We start from the raw sequence: 23,019 nt of genomic DNA, 5'->3' as shown, positions 1-23,019 counted from the left end.
GTTCAGGTTGTGACATTTTTGTTTTTAATTGTGATAACAGAAATTGCTGATATTTAATCATATGAAACTGGCAGTTTAAGGCCCTCATGGCAAGGGTGGCCGAGGTGTAAACCTTCTTACCCCACCTTTCTAGTGATCTAGATTCCCTTTCCGTAGGTAGTGGATTCTTGCCGAAGCCTTAATTCCTTTGGGGCCTTGAGAAATAGTTTCAGGGTCTGCATTATGGCCTTTATAGAGGAACTGATGAGAATTAGGAACTCTGTAATACCTATCCGCTTAACTGGTGCAGGAGGCAGAGAATCAGGATTTAAACAGGCCTCGTATACATCATCCAAAACCTCCAAAACAGGAGGAATAGCCAGAGGTCTATGCTGAGGTAACCAGAGGAATTCCCTAAGTCTTTTCTTGGAGTCTGAAAAGTCTTGGCCTTCCCAATGGAAGTGCTCTCAAGGAGTGTAAGGTTTCCCCAAAGGAAAAATCCTCAGGGGGGGATACAGAAGGAATGGACTGCTCTGCATCCGAATCCTCAAAAGGTGAATAAGACTGTTCTTCAGCATCAGAATGTTCTGATAAAATGGATTCTTGGTCAGAAGGAGGAGAATCCTCCTCTACTCTGGGTCTCTTGTCCGAGGGGCCTGTGAGCCTCTGATAAGAGTGATCAGGTCTTCAGCCATTTTAAGCATGTGCTTCTTAGGCGTGGCCCAGGTCTTGGGCCTTGTGAGGCAGGCCTAGAAAGATGCTTGGCTGATTTGGCTTTTGTAAAGGCCTTGATGGAGAAGGAAGATGAAGGCCTAAATACACCATGGGTGGATGTAGATCTATCCACATTGGTGGGTTCGACATGAACAGGGGCTTCGTAGTAGTTTGGGAAAGGACCAAGAACCAGCGGTCTCAGGTACAGAAGACCCCGCCAGGGAGTGTCGCCGGTAGTCAGGGACTGCAAAGGCGTCTCACTGAGAACCGGCCCACGTGGAGCTTGCTTCGGCGTGGAGACCGCAGTTCTCGACTGACTGTCCTTTTCTTTGCGCTTTCTGGACATAGCGGTAGTCGGAGTATCCAACGACATTTTATAATTAAACGCTTTGCCAAAATAGTGTTGGGCTTAACTCCGCCGACGCTTGATAGTGCGCTTATTGAAGGTAGCACAAAGCGCAGCCCGAGACGCCGTGGTCTGGGCCCAAACAAGGTATGCAAAGGGAATGGAAATCCTTATGCGGTATTTGCTTCCCACAAGAAATACAATTATTAACTTTTTCTGACATCGGTCTGAGGCAAGAAAAGGTTCCCAACGGGTACTTAGCTTTAATGAAGACTTCGGTTCAAATTCTTTCGTAATTCAGGAGCTGGCCGACCGGCACTTGCGAACTGCTTCTGCGCACCGCCGCAAAAAGACTGAAGAAGTTGGCGTCGGCTGTGTCTTTTATACTCTAGCCTTCCTGACGTCAGAAGAGTACGCGACAACAACCGACGCCGGACCAAGACTTTGGAATTCGGCCGACCGAGGGACCCCCTGCCGGCTGAAAACCCATATGTAATTACTGCAGCTGTAATGCACGATGAACATCTGACCCCTGTTACTGCTGCCTTGCATGATGCATTTCACTGTATCATGTCCACCTTTGTGGAGTACCTTACAACTAGAGATGATAGGTCACACAAACCCAACACCTCTTGTCTCAGGTTCTCATCTGTGATCCCTTCTGCACTGGACATTATCCTATCCCATACATATTGTTGACAATTAAGCACATGGGGTCTAAGTTTAAGGCTCTGAATGGCAGGTAAAAAAAGCAGTTATATCTTACCATAACGTTCCATCTTGTTGTTGATCTTCATTCATTCATTACTGATGGGTTATCGGTTCCATCCTCAGAACCGAACCGGCCAATATCAAGTTCGCATCACCAAAAAATTCTCGAGCCAAGGTCTTACCCAGAATGCTCTGCTCTGTTACCTCAAATCGAGTTTGCAAGTTGACAGATAAAAGTAGAGGCTACCTCTGGTCATAACAGACCTACAATAAAGGAGTACATGAGATCAACCCAGAACCTCCAGATGGGGAACGGAGGGTGGGAAGTAATGAATGAACGAAGATCAACAACACAGATGGAACTTCTTTATCTGAAGTTGTTAACCTTCGTTCATTCCTTACTGATGGGACAGAGTCCCCAGCTACCTGGGTGGCCCTCATGGAAGGACATTCCTGAGCAACATGGAGCCAAAGGAAGCTCTACCTCTGGATGCCAAGTACAATTTGTAATGTAGAATAAAGGTGAGGTTTGGCCCAAGTTGCAGCTGAGCAAATATCATTGAGGAAAGCCTTAGCATGGAAAGCTGCTGAAGTTGCCATAGATCTTGTAGAATAAGCTTTGACTCTATGAGGCAAGGTGAGACTGTTTTTGTTGTAGATAAAGGTAATATAATTCCTCAACCATGAAGCCAATGTAACTTTTTATACAGGATGATCCCGTCTAGGTCCAGAAAAAGCCAGAAACAGTTGGTCTGATTTACGGGTAGATTTTGTTCTGTCCAGATAAAATCGTATTTCCCTATGAACATCCAAGGAGTGCAGGCAATACTCTCCCTTATTAGAATGGTTAGGAAAGAACACTGGAAGGTCAACAGATTGGTTGATAGTCTGCTCTGACACCACTTTTGGCAAAAAGGAAGAAATAATTCTCAGTGACACCTTATCCTTATGGAAGATAAGATAGGGAGGTTTGATGCATAAGGCTTGAAGTTCTGACAATCATCTGGCCGATGTGATTGCAATCAAAAACAAAGTTTTCCAAGAGAGATTTTACATCACATGAAGACGCAGGTTCACAGGGGTGAGCTGCTAGAGCTTGCAGAACCAATGCCAAATCCCTGGGTTGTACTGGTTTTCTAAAGGGAGGTTTTAGGTGGATAACCCCTTTCAAGAAAGTCCTACAGAGTCTGTGTGACATAAGTGAAGAATCTTGAAAACCAATATGGAAATTTGAGATGGCAGCTAAATGTTCACGGATAGTAGAGCCAGAGACCCCAGAGTGGAAAAGATGTGATAAATAATCCAGTACCACCAAAACTGGGGCTGACAAGGGGTCTAATTGTTTATTCGCTGCCCATAGAGAGAACCTTTTCCATTTAAGATAGATTAGTCTGGTGGACAATCTATGAGATGCAATAAGAATATTGCGCAAAGGGGATAAGAGGTGTTCATGCCTGGCAATCACAGGAAGTGGAGAAACCAAGCTGTCAGTTTCAGGGTTGTTAGGTTGGGGTGGATCAGACCCTGCGGATGGGAGATCAATACTGGGGATGGATTCAGGATCCACGGTTGATCTAGCAGATGAGGCCAGAGGAAGGGAAAACAGACTTGTCGAGGCCAATATGGACCAATAAGGATCACTTTGCTCTTCAACTGTCGTGCTTTCTTCAGAAATTGGGGGATGAGGGGAAGAGGATGATAAGCATAAAGTAGACCCGAGGGCCATGCGTGGACTACAGCGTCTCTCGGTGACTGTCCCTGGGGGGGATTAGGGCAAAATAGTTGCTGCATTTGTACGGTCTATATTAGAACATCGAAGTTTCACAATTTCAAATGTTCTAATATCGACCCCTATTCAGCGAACGCTGAAAATATCGAACATGCAGAACAGCAAATTTTTTCCTACGGAAAAAATTCACTATTCCGAAACACATACACATAACACAAGCACACCAAACAAACAGCAATCCACACACATACACCTAAAATCTTACATCTAACCCTACACTAAACTGTACACACACTACTATCTACCCACTTACCTTAACCCAAACCCTAACCCTAAGGTCCCCGTCACTGTTGCACACGCACCTCACCCATGCCCTAACCCTAACTCACCTACCCCGCCCTAACCCTCACTTCCACACACTCGCACACTTACCTGACCCGCACCCTAACTCGCCTAACCCGTCCTAGCCCTCATGTCCACACAATCGCACACTTACCTGACCCGTGCCCTAACCCTAACCCGCCCTAACACTCATGTCCACACAATCGCACACTTACCTGACCCGCGCCCTAACCCTAACTCACCTAATCCACCCTAACCCTCACGTCCACACAATCACACACTTACCTGACCCGTGCCCTAACCCTAACTCACCCAACCTGCGCCCAATCGCACACTTACCTGAATCCGACCCATAACTTTCCACCACAGTGCTGAAAACAGCGAAGCGACAGAAACGGACAACCAAATTCTTTCCTTAGGAAAAAATGTGGATTTCTGTAGCTTCGCTATTTTCAGCGTTCGCTGAATAGGGGTTGACATTAGAACAATCAAAGTTCTGAAACTTCGATGTTCTAATATAGACCCCATTTGTAGATGGTTGAAGAAGTAAATAGGTCGCAGCAAGGCTGGCCCCAGTGGTTGAAGATATTTGCCACTATCAAAGGATTGAGGGACCACTCATGAGGTTGCAGAATGCACCTGCTTAATTTGTCCGCTATCACATTGGAGCTCCCGGGAATGTGCATTGCAATTAGAATGCGGTTGTAAGCAATCGCCCATTGCCATATTCTCAAGACCTCTCAACGTAATGGGTAAGATCTGGTGCCCCCTTGTTTGTTGATGTATTAGACTACTGACATGTTGTCTGATTAGATCGCAATAGTCCCTGACCGAAGGATGGAATGAAATGCTTACAACGCTAGAAGCACAGCCCTCAGTTCCAGGACACTATGAAAAAGGGCCTCTGCCTCCAACCAGGTTCCTTAGACCGAGTTTCCCTGACATAGCCCCCACCCCTCCACCCCATCAGGGAGGCATCCGTGGTCACCGTGGCTATCGGTTGATGAGAGTTGAAGGGGCGAGACTATTGTTGGGGATTTTGAGACGTCCACCAGAGTAAATCTTGCTTGCATCTTTGAGCTACACTTATCTGAAAAGACAAAGGATGTTGTAGAGGGTACCACTGAGTGAGAAGTAGCCAGTGAAGGAGCCTCATGTGGAATCTGGCTAGAGGAGCGATGGTAATCGAGGCTGCCATTGACCCCAACAGCTGGAGTATAGATCAAGTGGGAGATTTGTGGTGACAAAGCAGCAGTTGAACTTGTTGCCTTATTCTCTAAAGCTTGTGTTCCGGAAGGGATGCTGTGCAACTTCTCGTGTCCAACAGTTGTTGTTTCTTTCAGCCTTTCCCGGTTAAGGGTTGTGACAGCGGAACTCCGGTCCGCTTATGATTAGCAGTAGATTTTTACGTGCCGAGTTGTCGGCCCTGACGCACAACCTTCAATGTAAAGTATGCCCATTCATGCATGTCTCCACACAGAAGACGCTCTAGCTGAAAATCGAACAGGACAATGTCTTACTGTGAGACGACAATGCTACCGCAGCACCACCACCGCAGTACTCTCGTGTCCAACAGTACCCCTATAAATTCCAAAGACTGAGTTGGGGTCGTGTTGGATTTTTCCCAGTTTATAGTGATTCCCAGGCTTTGAGCTATTAAGAGAGTATACTGCAAGGCTTCTTTCAGTAAACACATGGTGGGGGCAGTGAAGAGCCAGTTGTCTTGATATGGAAATGCCTGGAATCCTTGAAGTCACAAGTGAGCAGTAACCACTGGCCATGCATTTTGTGAACACTCTGGGGGCTGTAGAAAGACCAAAGGGCAAAGCTCGAAATTGGTAGTGACTGACTCCTATGTGGAAGCGGAGGTATCCTCTTGAGCATTTGTCCATTTTTATGTGGTAATACACATCTTGAAGATCTACAGAACACATCCAATCGTCTTCTTCCAGAACAGGAAGGATAGACTGAACTGTGACCATCCGGAATTTCTCTGTTTTTACAAATTTGTTCAGTGTACTGAGATCCAGAATTGGTCACCAGTCCCCTGTCTTTTTTGGCACTACAAAGAACCTTAAGTAAAAAACAGATCCTATCTGGTCTGGGGGGACCGTTTGGATGACTCTTTTTGTAGCAGCTTTTGGATTTTGTGTGCTGCTGCTTCCCTTTGACTGGGTGGAATGTTGGGTAATAGTCTGGATGAGACTGGACAAAGATGGAAGGGGATGCGATAGCCTCTGGATATTATCTGTTGTACCCAAGAGTCGGTGGATATATTTTGCCAGGCAGTGAGGTACAAGGGAAAATGGCCCCCAACCGCTCCCAAAGGTGAGCAGTCAGGAAACGCTTCAGGAGCACTGATAGGGTTGGACAGAGAAGGAATTTCTGGAACCCTGGTTTTGCGGACCTCCTCTGCCCCAAAAGGGGAGTCTTCCATTGGAGTTTCCCCCTCTGCCTCTATTGCAGAACTCGGCACGTGCATCCCGGAAAGAGCCCTGTGACTTCCTGTGCCACATCTTCCCGCTCCTCTGATTTCTCAAGTAGAATCGCTGAGGAGTGGAGTGTCTGACACCAACAGCAGACAGGGTCTTGCCATCTTGTTCGCACCTTGCCAGCATATCTTTAACTTTAGGGCCAAACAAAGAAGCAGCCTCTATGGGGGCATTCATGAAGGAATCCTTAAAGGAGTCCGCAAAGGAACATCCAGGCATGTTGTCTGGCAACTATACACGCTCTAGCCGCCCCTTGCATTGCGTGAGAAATAAGACGCATGGAAAAGTTGGAAATGGACTCTAGGGTGGCTATCTGAGAAGCCACGTTGTCACGGACCTCGTCAGAAACAGCTCCTGACAAGGTTTCAGAGAGCTGGTTGATAAGATCCCTCTGAAGCCTGGTAAAGTGTACCAAATAGTTCAAAGACCTTACAGCGAAGGTCGATGAAGCAAACACACGCTTCCCTAATCTGTCAATCACACGGGACTCCTCCTTGGGCGGATGGACAGTTTGGCTCTCTTCTGCCAAATCCTTCTTAGTTGCAGCCGCCACCACCATAGCATCTACTGGAAAACCTCGTGACCAATGTGGGTGCTCAGCTGGGGGCAATAATATTTTATCTGGTCTCCTTGGTATCGCTTCCAGGGTGTCATGAGCCTTCCATGCGCACTGGACGATTAGCTAGATGAGCTCATCGGCAGGAGTAGTAACCCAGGAGGTAGGGGGCCAGCACGAAAAGCCTGCAAGAATACAGATTCCTCAGAGGAAGGATAAGAGGACTTCCAGTCACCTCTCTCAGGATCGCGAGGATGTCACCAAAGGACACCTCATCAGAGGGTGAGCAAGGGGACCCTTCCCTGTCATCAAAATCCGTATCTTCAGTCAGTGACTCCTCAGTGGAGTCCATGTGCTTCCTATTGCACGACGCTTTGCAGGGTACTTCCTCAGTGGAAGGTTCTGGGGATGACTGCAAAGAGGGGGTCTCCGGAGGAGGGAGAAACCTGAGGGTCTTGTGCCCGGTGTCCGGTAGTTGAGGCTTGTGACAGTTGCGGCACAGAGGGGGGAAAGGACTCAGACATGTGGGATTTGCCAGCGGAGGCAAGTGCCCTCTCCATGGCCTGGAAGACTGGCCCACCCAAGGAGGGATGGGAGCCCGGTACCGAGAAGACAACCTCGGAACCGGGGTCACAGTCTGCCCCGACGAGCCCATCCCCAGACCAGGAGTCTCAAGAGGACTGTGAGAGAGAGGATCCCTGGAGGGTGCAATAGAAAAAAATCAGTGTGGAGCTAGGAATGCCCTCTCCCACTGCACAGCCACTGGCCTGAGAAGTGCCCGATGCCCAGTGCACCAAGGGCCACAAGGACGACTTTGGTTCCAAAGTGAGATCCACTATTGAAGTCAGAGGAAGGGAAGCTGCTGTTGGAGTAATAGGCTTCGAAACTTAAGCAGAAGTTGAAGGAGGAGTGTATGTTTGGGTTTGAGGAAATATACGCTCACCTGAATGAGGGGATGTGGACTTCGACGGTTGAGAGAGACCTCTGGCCACAAGCAACTGGTCAACAAGCCGAAACGCATCTTGTTCAGAAAGACTCTTGGTTGACCTCATGGCGAAAGCCGATGGCGATTCTGGCCTTTCTAGAAAAGGGCTATATTGACTGCCAGCAAATGGATCCAGTGAAGGAGAATATTTGGTCCTTGTTAATTCAATAGGTGCAGAACCCGGAACCAAGGATGTCTGCACCAAAGGAAATGGTGTGGAAGTAGTCTGCGCCGACGTCAATGCCACAGTAGCTGAAGGTGTCTGCACCGTAAAGGCAAAAGTCTGCCCTGAAGGGTACAGTGTCGTCGTGGAAAGTGTCTGCACCGGTAATAAGGACGGTGCCAAGAAAGACTGCATCAAAGCACATGTCAGTGCCGAAAATATCTGCGCCATGGAGTACAGAAGAGTCATACTCAGAGCCGAAGGGGATTGTACCAATGGTGCCGAAGGAGACTGAACCTGTATGGACGGTGCCAGTAAGGGCTGGGACGGAACTGTCAGAACTGTAGTTGTCTGCACGGGGAACTCCGGTGCTGGTATCGATAAGGAAGACATGGCTGGAGCCAGAATAATTTGGGGCGGTGCCGAGCCTGGAGCCTACAGGGTCACAGGTGGCAGCACCGAAGTAGTAATCAATTTCACCTTCTTATGAGTTGACTCCCTACAATCTCCAGAGGGAGAAGAGGGGAGCAACTTCGAAGAAGAAGAAGAGGAAGAACGCCTCTTACGGGATTTAACAGGAGTGGGTGAGCCCTCCGACCCAGAAATAGCCTCAGAGAAAGGAGACTTCAGAAGACCTTTCAAAATTAAATTATTCTTCCGGTCATTGAGAGTCCTGGTAGAGAAATTTTTACAAATCCCACACGGGAGACATTCAGACAGTAGACACAAGTCATGGCCATTGGAAAACGGTAACTTACAGCCACAATCCCTACACGTTGTTTGAAATCAACGCTACTTTTCTTCTCCGACATAATGATGTGGAAAAGAAGAAACAGTACCAAAAGGAAGAAGAAAGGCTACCCAAAAAGGTCAAGAAGAGAAAGAAAGGATTACCACTGACGGTAATGAAGAATTACCACAAGGGAAGAAAAGAGGGTAATAAAGGGAATAAACTAAAGGGAGAGAGTCTAAAGTATATGACAGGGTAGGAAAATATTAGTATAAACTATTGAGAACATTTAAAGTAAGAACAATGTATAAAACTTTCAAAAAATTAGACACTTGGCTAAGAGAGTGGCTTGACACGGTTGTACAGCAATGCAGCAAACGAGATCTGAGGTAACAGGGAGCAGAGCATTCTGGGTAGGACCTTGGCTCAAGAGTTTTTTGGCTGATGCGAGCTTGATATTGGCTGGCTCGGTTCCGAGGACGGAACCGATAACTCATCAGTAAGAAATAAATGAAGATTAACAACATCAGATTTAGACTTTCTTCCCAAAGCAGTAAAGATACTGTCATTAAGAATGGGGTTCCTAGATACAGCCAAAGATCATCACTTGTTGGAACCTAGGGACACCACAGCTGAATCAGCTAGAGGATTCCTGTAAACAAACTTGTGGGAATCATTGACCCAGCAGGACTGGTCAGGTTTCAGGAGAAAGGGATTCCAGCTCCAGAGATGTACTTATATAAGCATCCTCTAGGACATCTTTGACTGCAGGAACAGTTAAAACTATATATTACCCAATATTAAGAGGTTTCTTATGATTCTCAGTGGAACATCTCATGAAGGATGTCTTCAAAGTAGACATCTTCAGGTGGTAAGGCAGTGGATAAGGTGCCCTCAGTGTCAGAGTCATACATGGGGAGGGAAGATGTCTGGTCCCATTATGCCAGTTCATCTGCCTCTGAATGTGAACTAGAAAAATTCCCTGTAAGTGAAGGTTCGACCTTCCACCTCTTAGAAGGGACCTCTTCCTCCTCAAAAGTTATCAGAATGGGCTGCTTGGGCTTCAAGAAGCTCATAAAACTCCTAAGACAATTAGAATAAATAATGTGAAGAAGCCTGGGACATGGGCTGCACCGTGGATCTGCTCTACTTAAGATGAGATAAGGTAGCCTTCGCAGGTATGGGCTTCAAAAATACTTTAAGGGGTCCATTTTTCTATGGGGACCATCTTCAGCATCTCTATTTGTGAGTGGATGACCAGGTGGACACTCTCTCTAACAAAAAACAGATGGGTAACCCCCTCCATCTCGATAATCAGAGTGGGGTTGGCAACTCAGGCCCCCTCAAAGAGTTTTCAGAGTTGGCCAACACCTCAGTGGTTTCATCCCAGAAGGGCAAACTAGGAACTGAAGGCATGGTGGCCTGCAGAGCAGTAAGATCAAATGCCTCTGCCAAAACAAACAAAGAAGCTGCATGGTGTGAGAGCTCCTTGCTGTGCTCGGTGTCACTGGATATAATGAAACTTCCTGCATAACCCAGACTGTCCTCTGTTTCCCATGTCTTCTCATGTCTCTTTTCTGAGTGCTTATGATTCTGAAGGAAGCTCCCAAAGTCCTTGACTGATGCCACAGCATGATGGATCGCTCACAAATCCTCTGGCAGGCTGTATACTCCCAGAAACACTTTACTTTCTTCCCGACTATTCTCAGGGTGAACCTAGCACAGTGCAGATGGACTTCCATGTTTGTTCTGGCACTAAGAAGACTAAACTACAAATGTGATAGCCTTTACGTGACACGCTAGCTACAATGGTTTCTCCCTTCAGTTTCTTCAACATCAGATTCACAATCAGACACAGAAATTAGAACTATCACAAAAACGTATTAATAGAAAAAAGCTCTCCTGTAGAGTACTTGCATTTTCCTGGAAGCAGGCCAAACCATTGCACAAACAATGCTTAAACATCTTGCGACAGTATCGAAAAATGAAGCAACAAAGATCTAAAGACAATATCCGTCAACTCCCCTCTTATAACACCAATGTCCTGACATCTGGATGGGAGGGAGCAGCTGAAGCCATTGGAGAGAAGGTATAACTCTGAAAGATGGCCAGAAATCTGGCTACCTTGTAGGCAGGAAATCTCACTGTAGTTTTCATGGCTATAGTTCTCATCAATAAAAATCCTTCATTACCTTCTCCACAAATTTTGAGACACAGCATACTAACCATAACAGGAATAATTTTCATCTTGTACAGTGTCATCCTCCTTCAAAATGCTGGAAATGTCAGGGTTAAGAAGAAAACGTTTTCTACTATGAGAAGATGGCTTGGTGCAGTAATCCTGAGTTGGCATAACCTTGCTAGCCTGAAAAAAAAAAAAAAACAGTTCCACACAATCAAAAACTACTGCATTTATGAAAAATGATGATGCAGTTGTGCAATACCAAACATCATGCCACATAAGAAGTTAATCTGAAATTTCGCAGATAAAAGAGGGCTTCACTCTCTATGTACAAATTAAAGCAAATATTTTGCAAATACTGGAAGACGTCATGTAAAATCTGTTAAAAATAACACAAAAAAATAAAAACCACAGAGGGAATTCCAAACCACGCCAAAAAAAATTACAACCAAAAAGCATGGTCACCAGGTGAGTTCACAATATAAATATAAAATTTATGTATGCATCATAACTATGCATCTGTGTCGCCCATTTTCATTCTTCTTCAATGAATGGGTTCGGATACAATCCTCAGATCTGACTCGGCCACTTTCGCGAGATTCTTAGATCCAACTCTCGAGCTCCTCCTTTACCCATAATGCCCCTGCCTACTGTGTTACCTCACACTGAGTTTGCTGCTATTATACAATGTTACAACAAGCATCTTAACATTGATATGACAGAAACTTGACAGATGAAAGATCAGGAGTTCAATCAGGAACTATGGTTCCTATCAATAATTCCATTAAGTCTCTCCCAAAGACATGGATGGGGGAAGGTGGGAGGGAAGTTGAAGAAGAATGACAATGGACAACACAGATAAAAAGTTATGTACTCACCATAACGTTCCATGTTTGTAGTTCATCTTGTCCTTCATTCTTACACTTGGGTTTGGAGCCGAAACTCGGCTCCGACTTGGCAATTCTCTAGCTCAAAGTCTTCTGGTTGGCTCGTGGCAAGGATGTATCTCATCATGCACCACTGACATATCCCATCTCTTGTTTACTGCTAGTAGTAGAACTATATAGAGAAAAAAGAACAAACCATGGAGAAAGGTCTTAAACATAGAGAGAAAGTAATTGTTTAAATTCCCCCAGGTCCTCAGAGGAGGGGGCAGGAGGGTGGGATAGTAAGAATGAAGTATGAGATGGACTACAAACATTGAACGTTATGGCGAGTAATTAGCTTCTTTATGTTCTTTAGTCCTATTGTGCCTTTATTCTTACACTTGGGACAGCGTCCCTAGCACCTTTATCTTGGGTGGCTCACGGGAAAATACTTCTGAGTACTGTGGAACCAAAGGAAGATCTGTTCCTGGAAGCCACGTCCAACTTGTAATGAGTTATGAATTATGAGATGTAGCCTATGTTGCTGCTGCACAAATGTTATCCATGGGAATTTTTGCTTGGAAGGCCACTTATGTAAAAACACATCTGGTAGAGTGGGCTTTCACCTTAAAAGGGAGATCTTTGCCACTGGACATATGAATGAATGAAATGCAGCTTGAAATCCAATGTGATAAAGTAGGTTTTGAGACTGGTAAACCTATCTTGAATCTGAAAAGGAAATAAACAATTGGTTTGACCTTCTGAAACTCTTGGTTCTATGAAGACAGAATCCCAGTTGTCTATGAACATCAAGCTGGTGAAATTTGTACTCTGCCTTATCAGAAAAATTTGGGAAAAAGACAGGTAGTTCAATGGATTGATTAATATTAGTCTGAGAAGACACCTTGGGAACAAATGAAGTGGTTGGTCCGTAAAGAAACCCTGTCTCTGTGAAATACCAAATAGGGGAGCCTAATAGAGAGGGCTTGAAGTTCTGAGACCCTCCTTGCAAATGTAATGGCCACTAAAAATATGGTTTTCCATGTAAGTAATTTGAGATTGCAAGTTGCTGATGGTTCAAAGGGAAGCGAAGTAAGTTTTTGAAGGACAAAATTCAAATCCCAGCGTGCCACAGGGTCCATAACTGGGGGGTCTCAATATTGTGGCCCTTTTAAAAAAAGCTCTGCACAATCTATGCACCATAAGGTTAGGATCATTAGCCAAACGGAAGGTAGAAATAGCTGCCAGTTGAACTTTAATAGTGACAGCGGCTGAACCTTGATGGAACAGTTGTGTAAGAAACTCCAAAATCGCAGAGATGGGGGTTGTATAGGGATCGAGGTTTCTATCGCGATCCCAAAAGGAAAACTTTTTCCACTTACTGGCGTAAATCTTTCTAGTTGAAGGTTTGTGAGAAGATGTCAGAATATGTACATCATCAGGAGAAAAGTCATGAAGCCTGACTAGGAATGGAATCAGAGAAGCCACGCTGTCAAATTGAGGGTGTGGAGAGAGGGATGGAACACCCCTGACATGTTCGTCAGTAAATCTGGCACTGGGTCCAGAATCCAAGGTTCGTCTATTAGGTGAGGCCTATGGAAGGGGAACCAAATTTGACAAGGTCAGTAAGGAGCAATGAGAGTCATCTTGCTTCCCAAAGATTTTGCTTTCTGAATGACCTTTGATATCAGAGGAAAAGGTGGAAAGGCATAGAGAAGTCCCGAGGGGCAATCGTGAACGAGTGCGTCTCTGGATGTCTCTCCCTTTGTGGGGATCAGGGTGAAGTAGTTGCTTCATTTGGCATTCAGAGGGGTGGCGAAGAGATCGCAACAAAGCTGACCCCATCTGCGAAAAATCTGTTCCGCAATGTGTGGATTCAGAGACCACTCGTGAGGTATAAGAATCGCCCTGCTGAGCCTGTTGACTGTCACATTGGTTTTCCCCAGAATGTGCATTGCAACCAGAAAACGTTGGGAAGACACTGCCCATTCCCACACTCGAAGGGCCAGTCTGCATAGGGGGTAAGATTTGGTCCCTCCTTGTTTATGTACCATACCACTGACATATTGTCTGACTGAATCTCAATCGTACCTAGAGGAAGAAAGCTATGAAGTGCTTGCAACACCAGAAGCACTGCTCTCATCTCCAGGACGATGATATACAAATGAGCCTTGTGTTCCTACCATGTGCCTTGGACTGTTCTCCCTAGATAACCCCCCCCAACCCTATGTAGGAGGCATCTGTGGTCACGGTGGCGACAGGGGGAGACAGAACAAATGGTCTGCCTGTGGTCAGATGGCTGGACTGGGTCTACCAGCGAAGATCCTGTTTGCAGGAGTCTGTTATCAGGATGGGGTGAAAAAGAGGTAGCTTGCTGCAGAGACCACTGGGCGAAAAGTAACGATTGCAGAACTCTCATGTGCAGTCTAACTAATGGGTCTAATGTTATCGTGGAGGCCATCATCCGTAACAATTTCAGTACCATCTTTGCTTTTCGCTGTGGAAGTAGACTCCAAATATGTTGCCTGAGATTCTGGACTCTCTCTATGGGGAGGTAAACCCTCAATGTAATGGGATTTATTTCTGCGCCGATGAAATTCACATGCTGAAAGGGCGACAATGCAGATTTTTGCCAGTTTATTGCAATTCCTAGCTGCAAGCAAGTCATAATGGTGGCGTCCCTGGCCTGTAATAGTAGATGCCTGGGGGTGGCAGTCAGGAGCCAGTCGTCCAGATACAGAAACACTTGGAATCCAAGGCGTCTCAAGTGAGCCATTACCACTGCCATACATTTGAACATCCTGGGGGCTGTGGTGAGACCAAAGAGCAGGGCGCAAAATTGGTAATGACTGGCCCCCAACCGGAAGCGTAAGTGACTCCTTGATGCTCTGTCCATTTTGATGTGGTAGTACGCATCTTGGAGATCTATGGAGCACATCCAAACATCTTTCCCTAACAGCAGGAGTATCGACTGTAACGTGACCATTCGGAACTTGGACTTCTTTACTGACTCGTTCAACTTCCTGAGATCCAAGATAGGTCTCACGTCCCCTGTTCGTTTGGGCACCAAAAAGAATCTGGAGTAAGTCCCTAATCCTACTTGGTCTGGTCTGCGGGGATGGGTTGGATGACTCTCTTTTCAAGCAACTTTTGGATGTCTACAGTTGCTGAATCCCTGTGATTGGGTGGAACATCCAGGATTCTTCTGGTCAGAGGAGGAATGAAAGAGAAGGGAATACAGTATCCTCTGGTAATTATCCTTTGCACCCACTTGTCTTGTGTGATGTTGCGCCTGGCTTCTGGGTACAAAGATATACGTCCCCTGACTGGCTCCAGAGATGCACAGTCCGGCCTCCTTTCAGGAGCGCTGGTAGGGATGACCAAGAAAGGAATCGCAGTCTCCCTGATTCTGCGGGCCTCCCCTGCCTCTAGGACGGTAGGGTGACATCTACCATTATTTCCTCCTCCTCTGCCTCTGGAGAAGGAATCACCTTGTGCGTCCCGGAAAAACCTCTGAGACTTCTTGAACCACATCTTTCCTCCCCTCTGCCCTTTGGGATGGGGTCTAGAAGGAACGGAAAAAACGACTCCCACGGCAGACAGGGTTTTCCCTTCCTGTTTACACCTGCTGAGTGTGTGTCCTTTACCTTAGGTCCAAACAACGAGGATCCATCAAAGGGGGGCGTTTTTAAATGTAGACTTAAAGACCTCCGCAAAATTACACAAGCGCATCCAGTAGTGCCTTCTATGAGAAACTCCTGAACCCGCTGCCCTACTCACTCCATCCGCTGCATAAGATATCAGCCTCATGGAGGAGTTGACAACAGAATTTAAGGTAGACATCTGTGCATTAAGCTTATCAGATACCGCTTCAGATATGTTACCTTGGAGAGTATCTCCCAGCTCTTTCATGAGATCTCGCTGGAGCCTAGTGAAATGAAAAAGGTAGTTCAGCGATTTGAGTGTAAAAGTCACTGAAGAAGACACGCTTCCCGTACCTATCCATCATTCGAGACTCCTCGTTCGGTGGATGGATGGTGGAGGAAGTTTCAGCAAGTTCCTTTTGGTGGCTGCTGCCACCACCATGACATATACTGGCACACCTTTGGTGAGAAAATCTTTGTCCTGAGGTTCTGATAAGAATTTGTTAGTTCTTCTAGGAACTGGTTCTACAATATCAGGAGATTCCCACCCCTTTCGAATCACTAGATCCAAAAGTTCATCGAAAGGTGGAGATACCCAAGAGGTGGAGGGTTGAGACCCGAACGCCTTCAGGTACACTGACTCCTCATCAGAAGTGGAGGTGGTGGGCCAGCCGCCTCTCTGTTTCAGGATCTCAAGGATATATGCGAATGAGATATCATCAGAGGACGACTTGGGGGACCCTTCTGACTCCTCGAGGTCAGTGTCTGATGTAATGGACTCATCTGGGGAGTACATGCTTCCTCTTACAAGTTTTCTTCCTGGGGGGTTCCTCAGAAGGACATTCTGAGGAGGTCTCGGAAGACTGGGGACCACTCATGGAGGATTCCTGAGGCTGCGAGTCTCCGATATGTTGGATGAGAGAAGGTGCTGAGACTGAGGTTGGCACTTTAGGGGGAAGAGTGTCAGTGCCCCTAGTTGGAACTGAAGACTTGGACAGAACACTCCTCATCAGCTCGAAGGCTAACCCCCTCAGCTCCGAAGATGCCCCTTGTTCCAAAGGAGCAGAGGCAGTCCTCGATACCGAGGAGATGGGCTCCGAGAGGGATGTAGGGTCCGAACTCACCCAAGCCGAAACACTGAGAGGTAAGCTCGGAACTAAAGAAGTTCGGGTCCAAGTGTCCCCCTCGTGCCTGACCGGAGAGCTTAGGACCCTAGACCTCAACGGAAGGAACAGAGAGACCTACTGAGGTAGCTGGAAGCGACCTTTCCACAGCAAGTGGCACCAACATCTCTGGCTCTGAAGCACCGGAGTGGCTCAGAGGAGGAACGGTGATAGGGTGTACAGGCTCAGTAGGCTCCGGAGCTGACTGGGAAGGAGCCTAAAGTAAATTTGCCAACGCCGATGTTTTCAGGAGTCTGCGCTCCACTCTCTCAACGTCCTCATCAGAAAGGCTCCTAGAGGACCTGGAGGATAAAGTGGGGGACCTAGACCGCTGAAAAATTGGCGATCTGAGTGTCAGAGAAACCAGACGAAGTTCAGCTGACCGGCTCCGAGACACAGATTCAGTTATCGACTCCGTAATGTTTGGAATCGAAACGGATTGCTCCACATCAATAACCTCCGTCAGCACTGAAACCAGTGGAGCCGAACAGGAAGTAGTCGATTTAGAAATTTTCTCTGGCAGCTCTGATGACACTATGTGAGTGGGAGACCGCCTTTCTGTAGGTTTAACGGTCTTTTTTAGATGAGGGTGACTTGGAACTAGAGGAGGAGAAAGAAGCCAATTCTTCCTCAAAAGAATGCTTCAGGAGACCTTTCAATACAAGTTTGTTCTTTCTCTCAAAGGACTCGAGGGCTAAAAGCATGGCAAAAGGAGCAAGATTCTTGAAGGTGAACAGCACCCAAGCAGTATACGCAAATAGTATGCCCATCTGTCAGGGACATTTTTTGGGCGCACTTAGTACATTTTTTAAACTCAGAAGGCTTGTGGTCTTTCAAGTCTTTAGACATATCCGAAACCAACTGATATCTAAGACAGATAGTGAAAAAACAAGTCACAGTTACTAGTGCCAGAAACAAAAACAGGAACTACCTCTAAATTAAACGGTTAACCCTGAGGAAACAACAGATAGCTAGACAGAGGACTAGGTCATCTAACTTAAACGGGCCTAGCCCTAGAGGACGAAACACACGACAGATCGAGGACTAGGTCCTCTAACTTAAGCGGGCCTAGCCCTGGGAAGGAAAAGAACAAGAGCGACAGACTGAGGACTAAAAGGGCCTAGCCCTTGGTGAAATATAGCTTTGAAAAGAGAAAACAATTAGGCAAAGCCCAAATAGCAATCGGTCTGAGGCAAGAAAAGTTTCCCCAATGGGGTACTTAGCTTTCAAGAAGACTTCGACTGAAATTCTTTCGTAAATCTCAGGAGCTGGCCGACCGGCACTTGCGAACTGCTTCTGCTTTGGGCACCGCGCGGCAAGAAAGACTGAAGAAAATGGCATCGGCTGCCTCTTTTATACCCCTGCCGCACTGACATCAGGGAGGAAGCAACGACAACCGACGCCAGACCTAGACTTAGACGGCAGGATAACCCATCTGTTATGACTGCAGCTGTATGCACGATGAACATCAAGAGCGACAGACTGAGGACTAAGTCCTCTAACTTAAACGGGCCTAGCCCTTGGTGAAATATAGCTTTGAAAAGAGAAAACAATTAGGCAAAGCCCAAATAGCAAACAAAATCAACAGCGAGAGCAGGGACTACACAAAAACAGGCCTGCGAAGAGCGGCCAATAAAAAACAGCAGAAACACAGCAAACAATGCCATACAAGGTCTTCAACAGTCACCAGACTATAAATGAATGCTAAATAAGCTGAATATAACTTTTTTAAATACTATAAACTGAGTAATAATAAACAAAAAATATTCCACTTAGCCACGGCCAAGAAGCACTTCTGAACTCGAACGGCAAATGAGATCTGGGATATGTTAGCAGTGCATGATGGGATACCTCCTTGCCACGAGCCAACCAGAAGACTTTGAGCTAAAGAACTGCCGAGTCGGAGCCAAGGTTCGGCTCCGAACCCAAGTGTAAGAATGCAGGCGAGATAGGACTACAGAACATGTATAGTTGCGGTAAGTACATAACTTATATACAATATCTGATGTTATCATTTTCATTCATTGCTCAATGAATGGGACAGAGTTCCCAGCTACGGTAGCCTTGGGTGGCCCTCATGGAAGGATGTTCCAGAGAACTGCAGAATCGAATGCAGCTCTGTTTCCAGAGATGATGTCCTCACCAATAGAGGTTCTAGCCCAAGAAGCTACTGACTGAGTTGAGTGTGTTTTCATTTGTCTTGGAAAGGTTAGGCCTCTCAAAGAATAAACGTTTCAAATACACTCAGTTATCCAATTGGCTAGTGTATTTTTAGAGACTGGTCTTCCAATCTTATTAAAAGAAAATGAGACAAACAATTTATCAGTTTTCCTAAATTCTTTAGTCCTGTGAAGACAACAGCAAAACTGCCTATGTACATCTAAAAGATGGAGTATATTCTCCTTTATTGTCAAAGCAGAGACAGAAAACTGATAAACTGATCACATAATTGATGTTTACTTCACATGCAACTTTTGTTATAAAGGAAAGATTAGTGCGTAAGGTAACCATCTTTGGGAAAAATCAAATATAGCGTTTTCGAAGAGAGTGCTTGGAGTTCAGATACTCGTCTTGCTGAGGTTATGGCCACCAGAAAGTCCCTTTTCCAAGACAGAAACTTAAGGTCCACTTTAGTTGAAGATTCAAAATGTGAGTGCACCAAAGTCTGTAATACCAAAGTCAGGTGCCAAGACGGAGTGGGGTCCCTAATTGGAAGTCTAAGTATAAAGATACTTTTAAGAAAGGCTTTACATAACTTTGATGAAGCTAAAGGAGAAGCATTATCTCTGATGGTAGTTGGAGATAGCTGCTGAGTCAACCTTGATGGTAGAGAAACTTGCCCTGCTTTGAAAGATGGAGGGAAGGAAATCTAAAATAGCAGGGAGTGGAGCAGTGAAAGGATCAAACTTTTTCTGAGAAGTACAAAAGGAAAACTTCTACCATTTATTCTTATAAATCTTCCTAGTCGAATGTTTGTGAGATGAAACCGAATTTGGTGAACTGGGGAGGAAAGCTTGGAATGTCTAGTCATCATTGGAATTAGAGAAACCATGCGGTCAACTTGAGGCCTGCAATGCCTGGATGAATCATCCCTGACGGCTGCGACAGGAGAGCTGGACTGGGATCCAGTGTCCAAGGACTGCATACTAGATGAGATCATAGGAGGGGAACCACACTTGCCAAGGCTAAAAGGGGGCAATGAGGATTACTTTGCTCTTCAACCACAGTGCTTTCTGAAGGAATTTGGGGATTAGAGGCGAAAGGGGGGGGGGATAAGCATAAAGAAAACTGAAGAGCCAAATGTGGACTAGAGCATCTCTTGGTGACTGTCCCTGAGGGGAAATTAGGGCAAAGAACCTGCTGTATTTGTGGTTGAGGAGACAGGTGAATAGATTGCAGCACAGCTGACCCTACTTGTGGATGATCACAGCTGCCACTAATTGATTGAGAGGCCACTCATGAGGAATCAGGATGGTCCTGCTGAGCTTGTCCACTAAGATTCTGGACTTCCCCAGTATGTGCATCACTACAAGAAAGCAGTTGGAGATCGCTCACTGCTAAACTCTAACTGCTTCTTGGCAAAGGGGATAAGATTTGGTCCCCCCTGTTTGTTGATGTATTATACTACTGACATGTCCATTTGAATAGCTAAAGTTCCTAGAGGAAGAGAGCTTGAAGGGCCTGCAACGCTTGAAGCACTGCGCTCATCTCCAGGACACCTATATGCAAGTTGGTCTCTTCTGGGACCACTTGCTTTGAACGGTCCATCCCAGGTAATGCTCCCAGCCCCACCCCAACTTGGGCTGCTGCCACAACAACCATGGCATCTACAGAGACTCCCTTGGTCCAATGCTGTCTGTCAGAGTGGGCAATCAAAATCTGAAGGCTTCCAAGAACACCGATTCCTCCTGGGAAGAGGTCTGGAAAAACCAACCACCTTTCTGACGAAGGATCTCCAAGATGTCTCCAAATGAGACATCTTCAAGTGGAGATCTAGGGGACCCTTTACCTTCATTAAAATTGGTGTCTTCTGTGGGGATTCCCAAGTGCCTCTTCCTGCATGATCTCTTCCGAGGCACCTCTTCAATGGGGTATTCTGGACAGGTGCCAGAAGAAGTGGGGGTCCCCTCATGGGAACTACTTGGAAGCTCATATCGGCTGGCTTTCCCTGAGGTGTAGGATGAGTAAACTCAGACAAAGGTCATTCCACACAAGGAGGGACTTGATTGGGTGGAAAGTATGCTCTTTGACATAGGGCTATTGAACAATGACACCAACATGGCTATCTCACTTGCTGAATTAGTCCTGAGCAACAACTTTTTGTATTTTGAAGGACAACTATTCAAACAAACAAGTGGAGTGGCAATGGCTGCCTCATGTGCCCCAAAGCTTTGCCAACCACTTCATGGCATACTGGGACAAGCAATTTGTGTTCAATAGTACATTTGTTGACAGTTGGTCATTTTATATTAGGTACCTGGATGACATCTTTATCATATGGATGGATTCTTTGACGAAAATAAATGATTTTTTAATGTACATCAACAACAGCACCCCCTTTCTTAAATTTACCCACAACTTCGACAAGGACAAGATGGCATTTCTTGACGTCCTAGTTTCTAAAGATTATTCAAAGGGTTGCTTTAGCTCATTTTTCGTAAGAAAACTTTTTCCAATTCTTATCTTCACTACGACAGTTGACATCCCAAATTACAAAAAAGAGCAGCTGTCAAGGAGCAACTAGTCTGACTCACTCGGATGATATCTGATGATGCAGTATTTTTGGTGGAGACCGAAAAACTTTTGGATATGTTTATCCACAGAGGTTATCCACCAGACCTCATGGTATCCATCAAAGATGAAGTATTTGACAAAAGAAGTAAGGGTCTATACCATCCCGTTACCATTCTTTGATAACTCCTGTTTTTCCTTATCTTCAGTAGGGCCACTGATCTCTGGTGATCATAATTCGGATAGGTCGTACGAACGAGCCTTGATTGTTACTTTTTCTTTAAACACTTACTACATTGTTAATGTGGTTAATCAATTTTGGCCTGTTATTTCCATCAGCGATGGTAATGTATTGTTTGGTTCCAAACCTAAGATAGCATTTATGAAAGACAAATGTTTTAAAAGTTTACTGGAAAGGAATAATGGCAAATTTAGTACCAAAAGGTATGTATAAATGTAACCACTGTAACTACTGTCAACATATACTCTGTTGTGAGTCTTTTTTCATCAAAGACAAGAAATTTGGGGTGAAAACGTATTTTAATTGTTCATCCAGGGGAGTGGTTTATGGTGCACTTTGCCAGCAGTGTAAAGTGTTTTACATTGGCAAGACTGGTTGAGCTTTGAAAGAGAGAGTATATGAACATCTCAACGAAATCAAGAAAGGGAAGACAATTAACACACTGTACAGACATATTTCTGCCTATCCTGGTCACCTTTTTAAATATGTGGTGACTGATTTCTTGGAACCAGACCCAAGGGGCTTTTACACTGAAGAACATCTTCTCAAGAAAGAGCTCATATGGATTCTTGTGTGTGATGACTGTACCCCCCCCCCCCCCGGTTTGAATGAATGCTGTTCTATTACACCTGTATTAAAGCTAAAAAGTCTTGAGGGCTGATTATATCATGTTACTCATACATTTGTCGCTGTAACACTGATTTTTTTACCATTTTTGTTCTCAACATTACTTTTATTTTTAATTTTTAGTTATACTTATGTTCATTTTTCATGCAATTTAAATTAATATTCTCAACAATTCTTGTTGAAGTTTTATAATCAGTGCGTTTACTAAACTAAAGTTGAGTCACGTGAATGTTTGATCACATGTTGATCACATGATGTATTAGGATTATTTAAGGTTGGAGATAACCATGTCAAGCAGTTCTGAAGAAGTCTTTGCTAAAGACGAAGCACTTGACTGCATTTGGTCAGTTTTTGCTGTCAATAAATTGGATTTGTGGTTTGAAATTTGGTTTGTGTGGTTCCTGGGCCTCTACCTTCACTACTTGTGGTTCTTGTTTTTTTTCTTTTGGACTTAATCCGAAACCCTCCCCGACTCTCTGCTCCGAAGGAGAAGTTGGAGCCGAGCTGTCTAATGTCAAAGCCACGAGGGGAAGTGATGGCTCTGAAAAGCTTGGATTCCAAGTCAACCTCTCAGATCTGATACCGACACTTAAGCTCCGAGAACCATCATGCTCCAAGGGGGGGGGGGTCCAATCAGATCAGGGAAGTTGCCAGAGTGGAAGAGAGGGGCATCTTTGGATCTCACGGCTCGACTCTCTGAGATCTCGGATCTGATAGCTCTGAAACAGAATGTCGGACTGCAGAAGCAGCAATAATGAAGGTTTAAGGCTCTGATGGCAGAGATGGCAAGACTCCCATCTGGATCTGGATCGTGTGGA

General features: G+C 45.5%; 1 protein-coding gene across 1 annotated transcript in view; it reads right to left on the bottom strand.

The window, feature by feature from the left end:
* LOC122816213 overlaps window positions 1-23,019 on the bottom strand; it is a 1,390,304-nt gene that overhangs the window by 1,041,301 nt on the left and 325,984 nt on the right. The window contains exon 4 of the mRNA XM_044088959.1: window positions 10,974-11,112. Coding sequence (XP_043944894.1) covers window positions 10,974-11,112 — 139 coding nt within the window. The remainder of the gene's footprint in view (window positions 1-10,973; window positions 11,113-23,019) is intronic.

This window comes from Protopterus annectens, chromosome 12.part0, assembly GCF_019279795.1.
Source record: "Protopterus annectens isolate FY-2018-M chromosome 12.part0, PAN1.0, whole genome shotgun sequence".
Classification (NCBI taxonomy): domain Eukaryota; kingdom Metazoa; phylum Chordata; order Ceratodontiformes; family Protopteridae; genus Protopterus; species Protopterus annectens.
The sequence above is the reverse complement of the archived record's forward strand: the minus strand, read 5'-3'. Positions and strand labels throughout refer to the sequence as shown.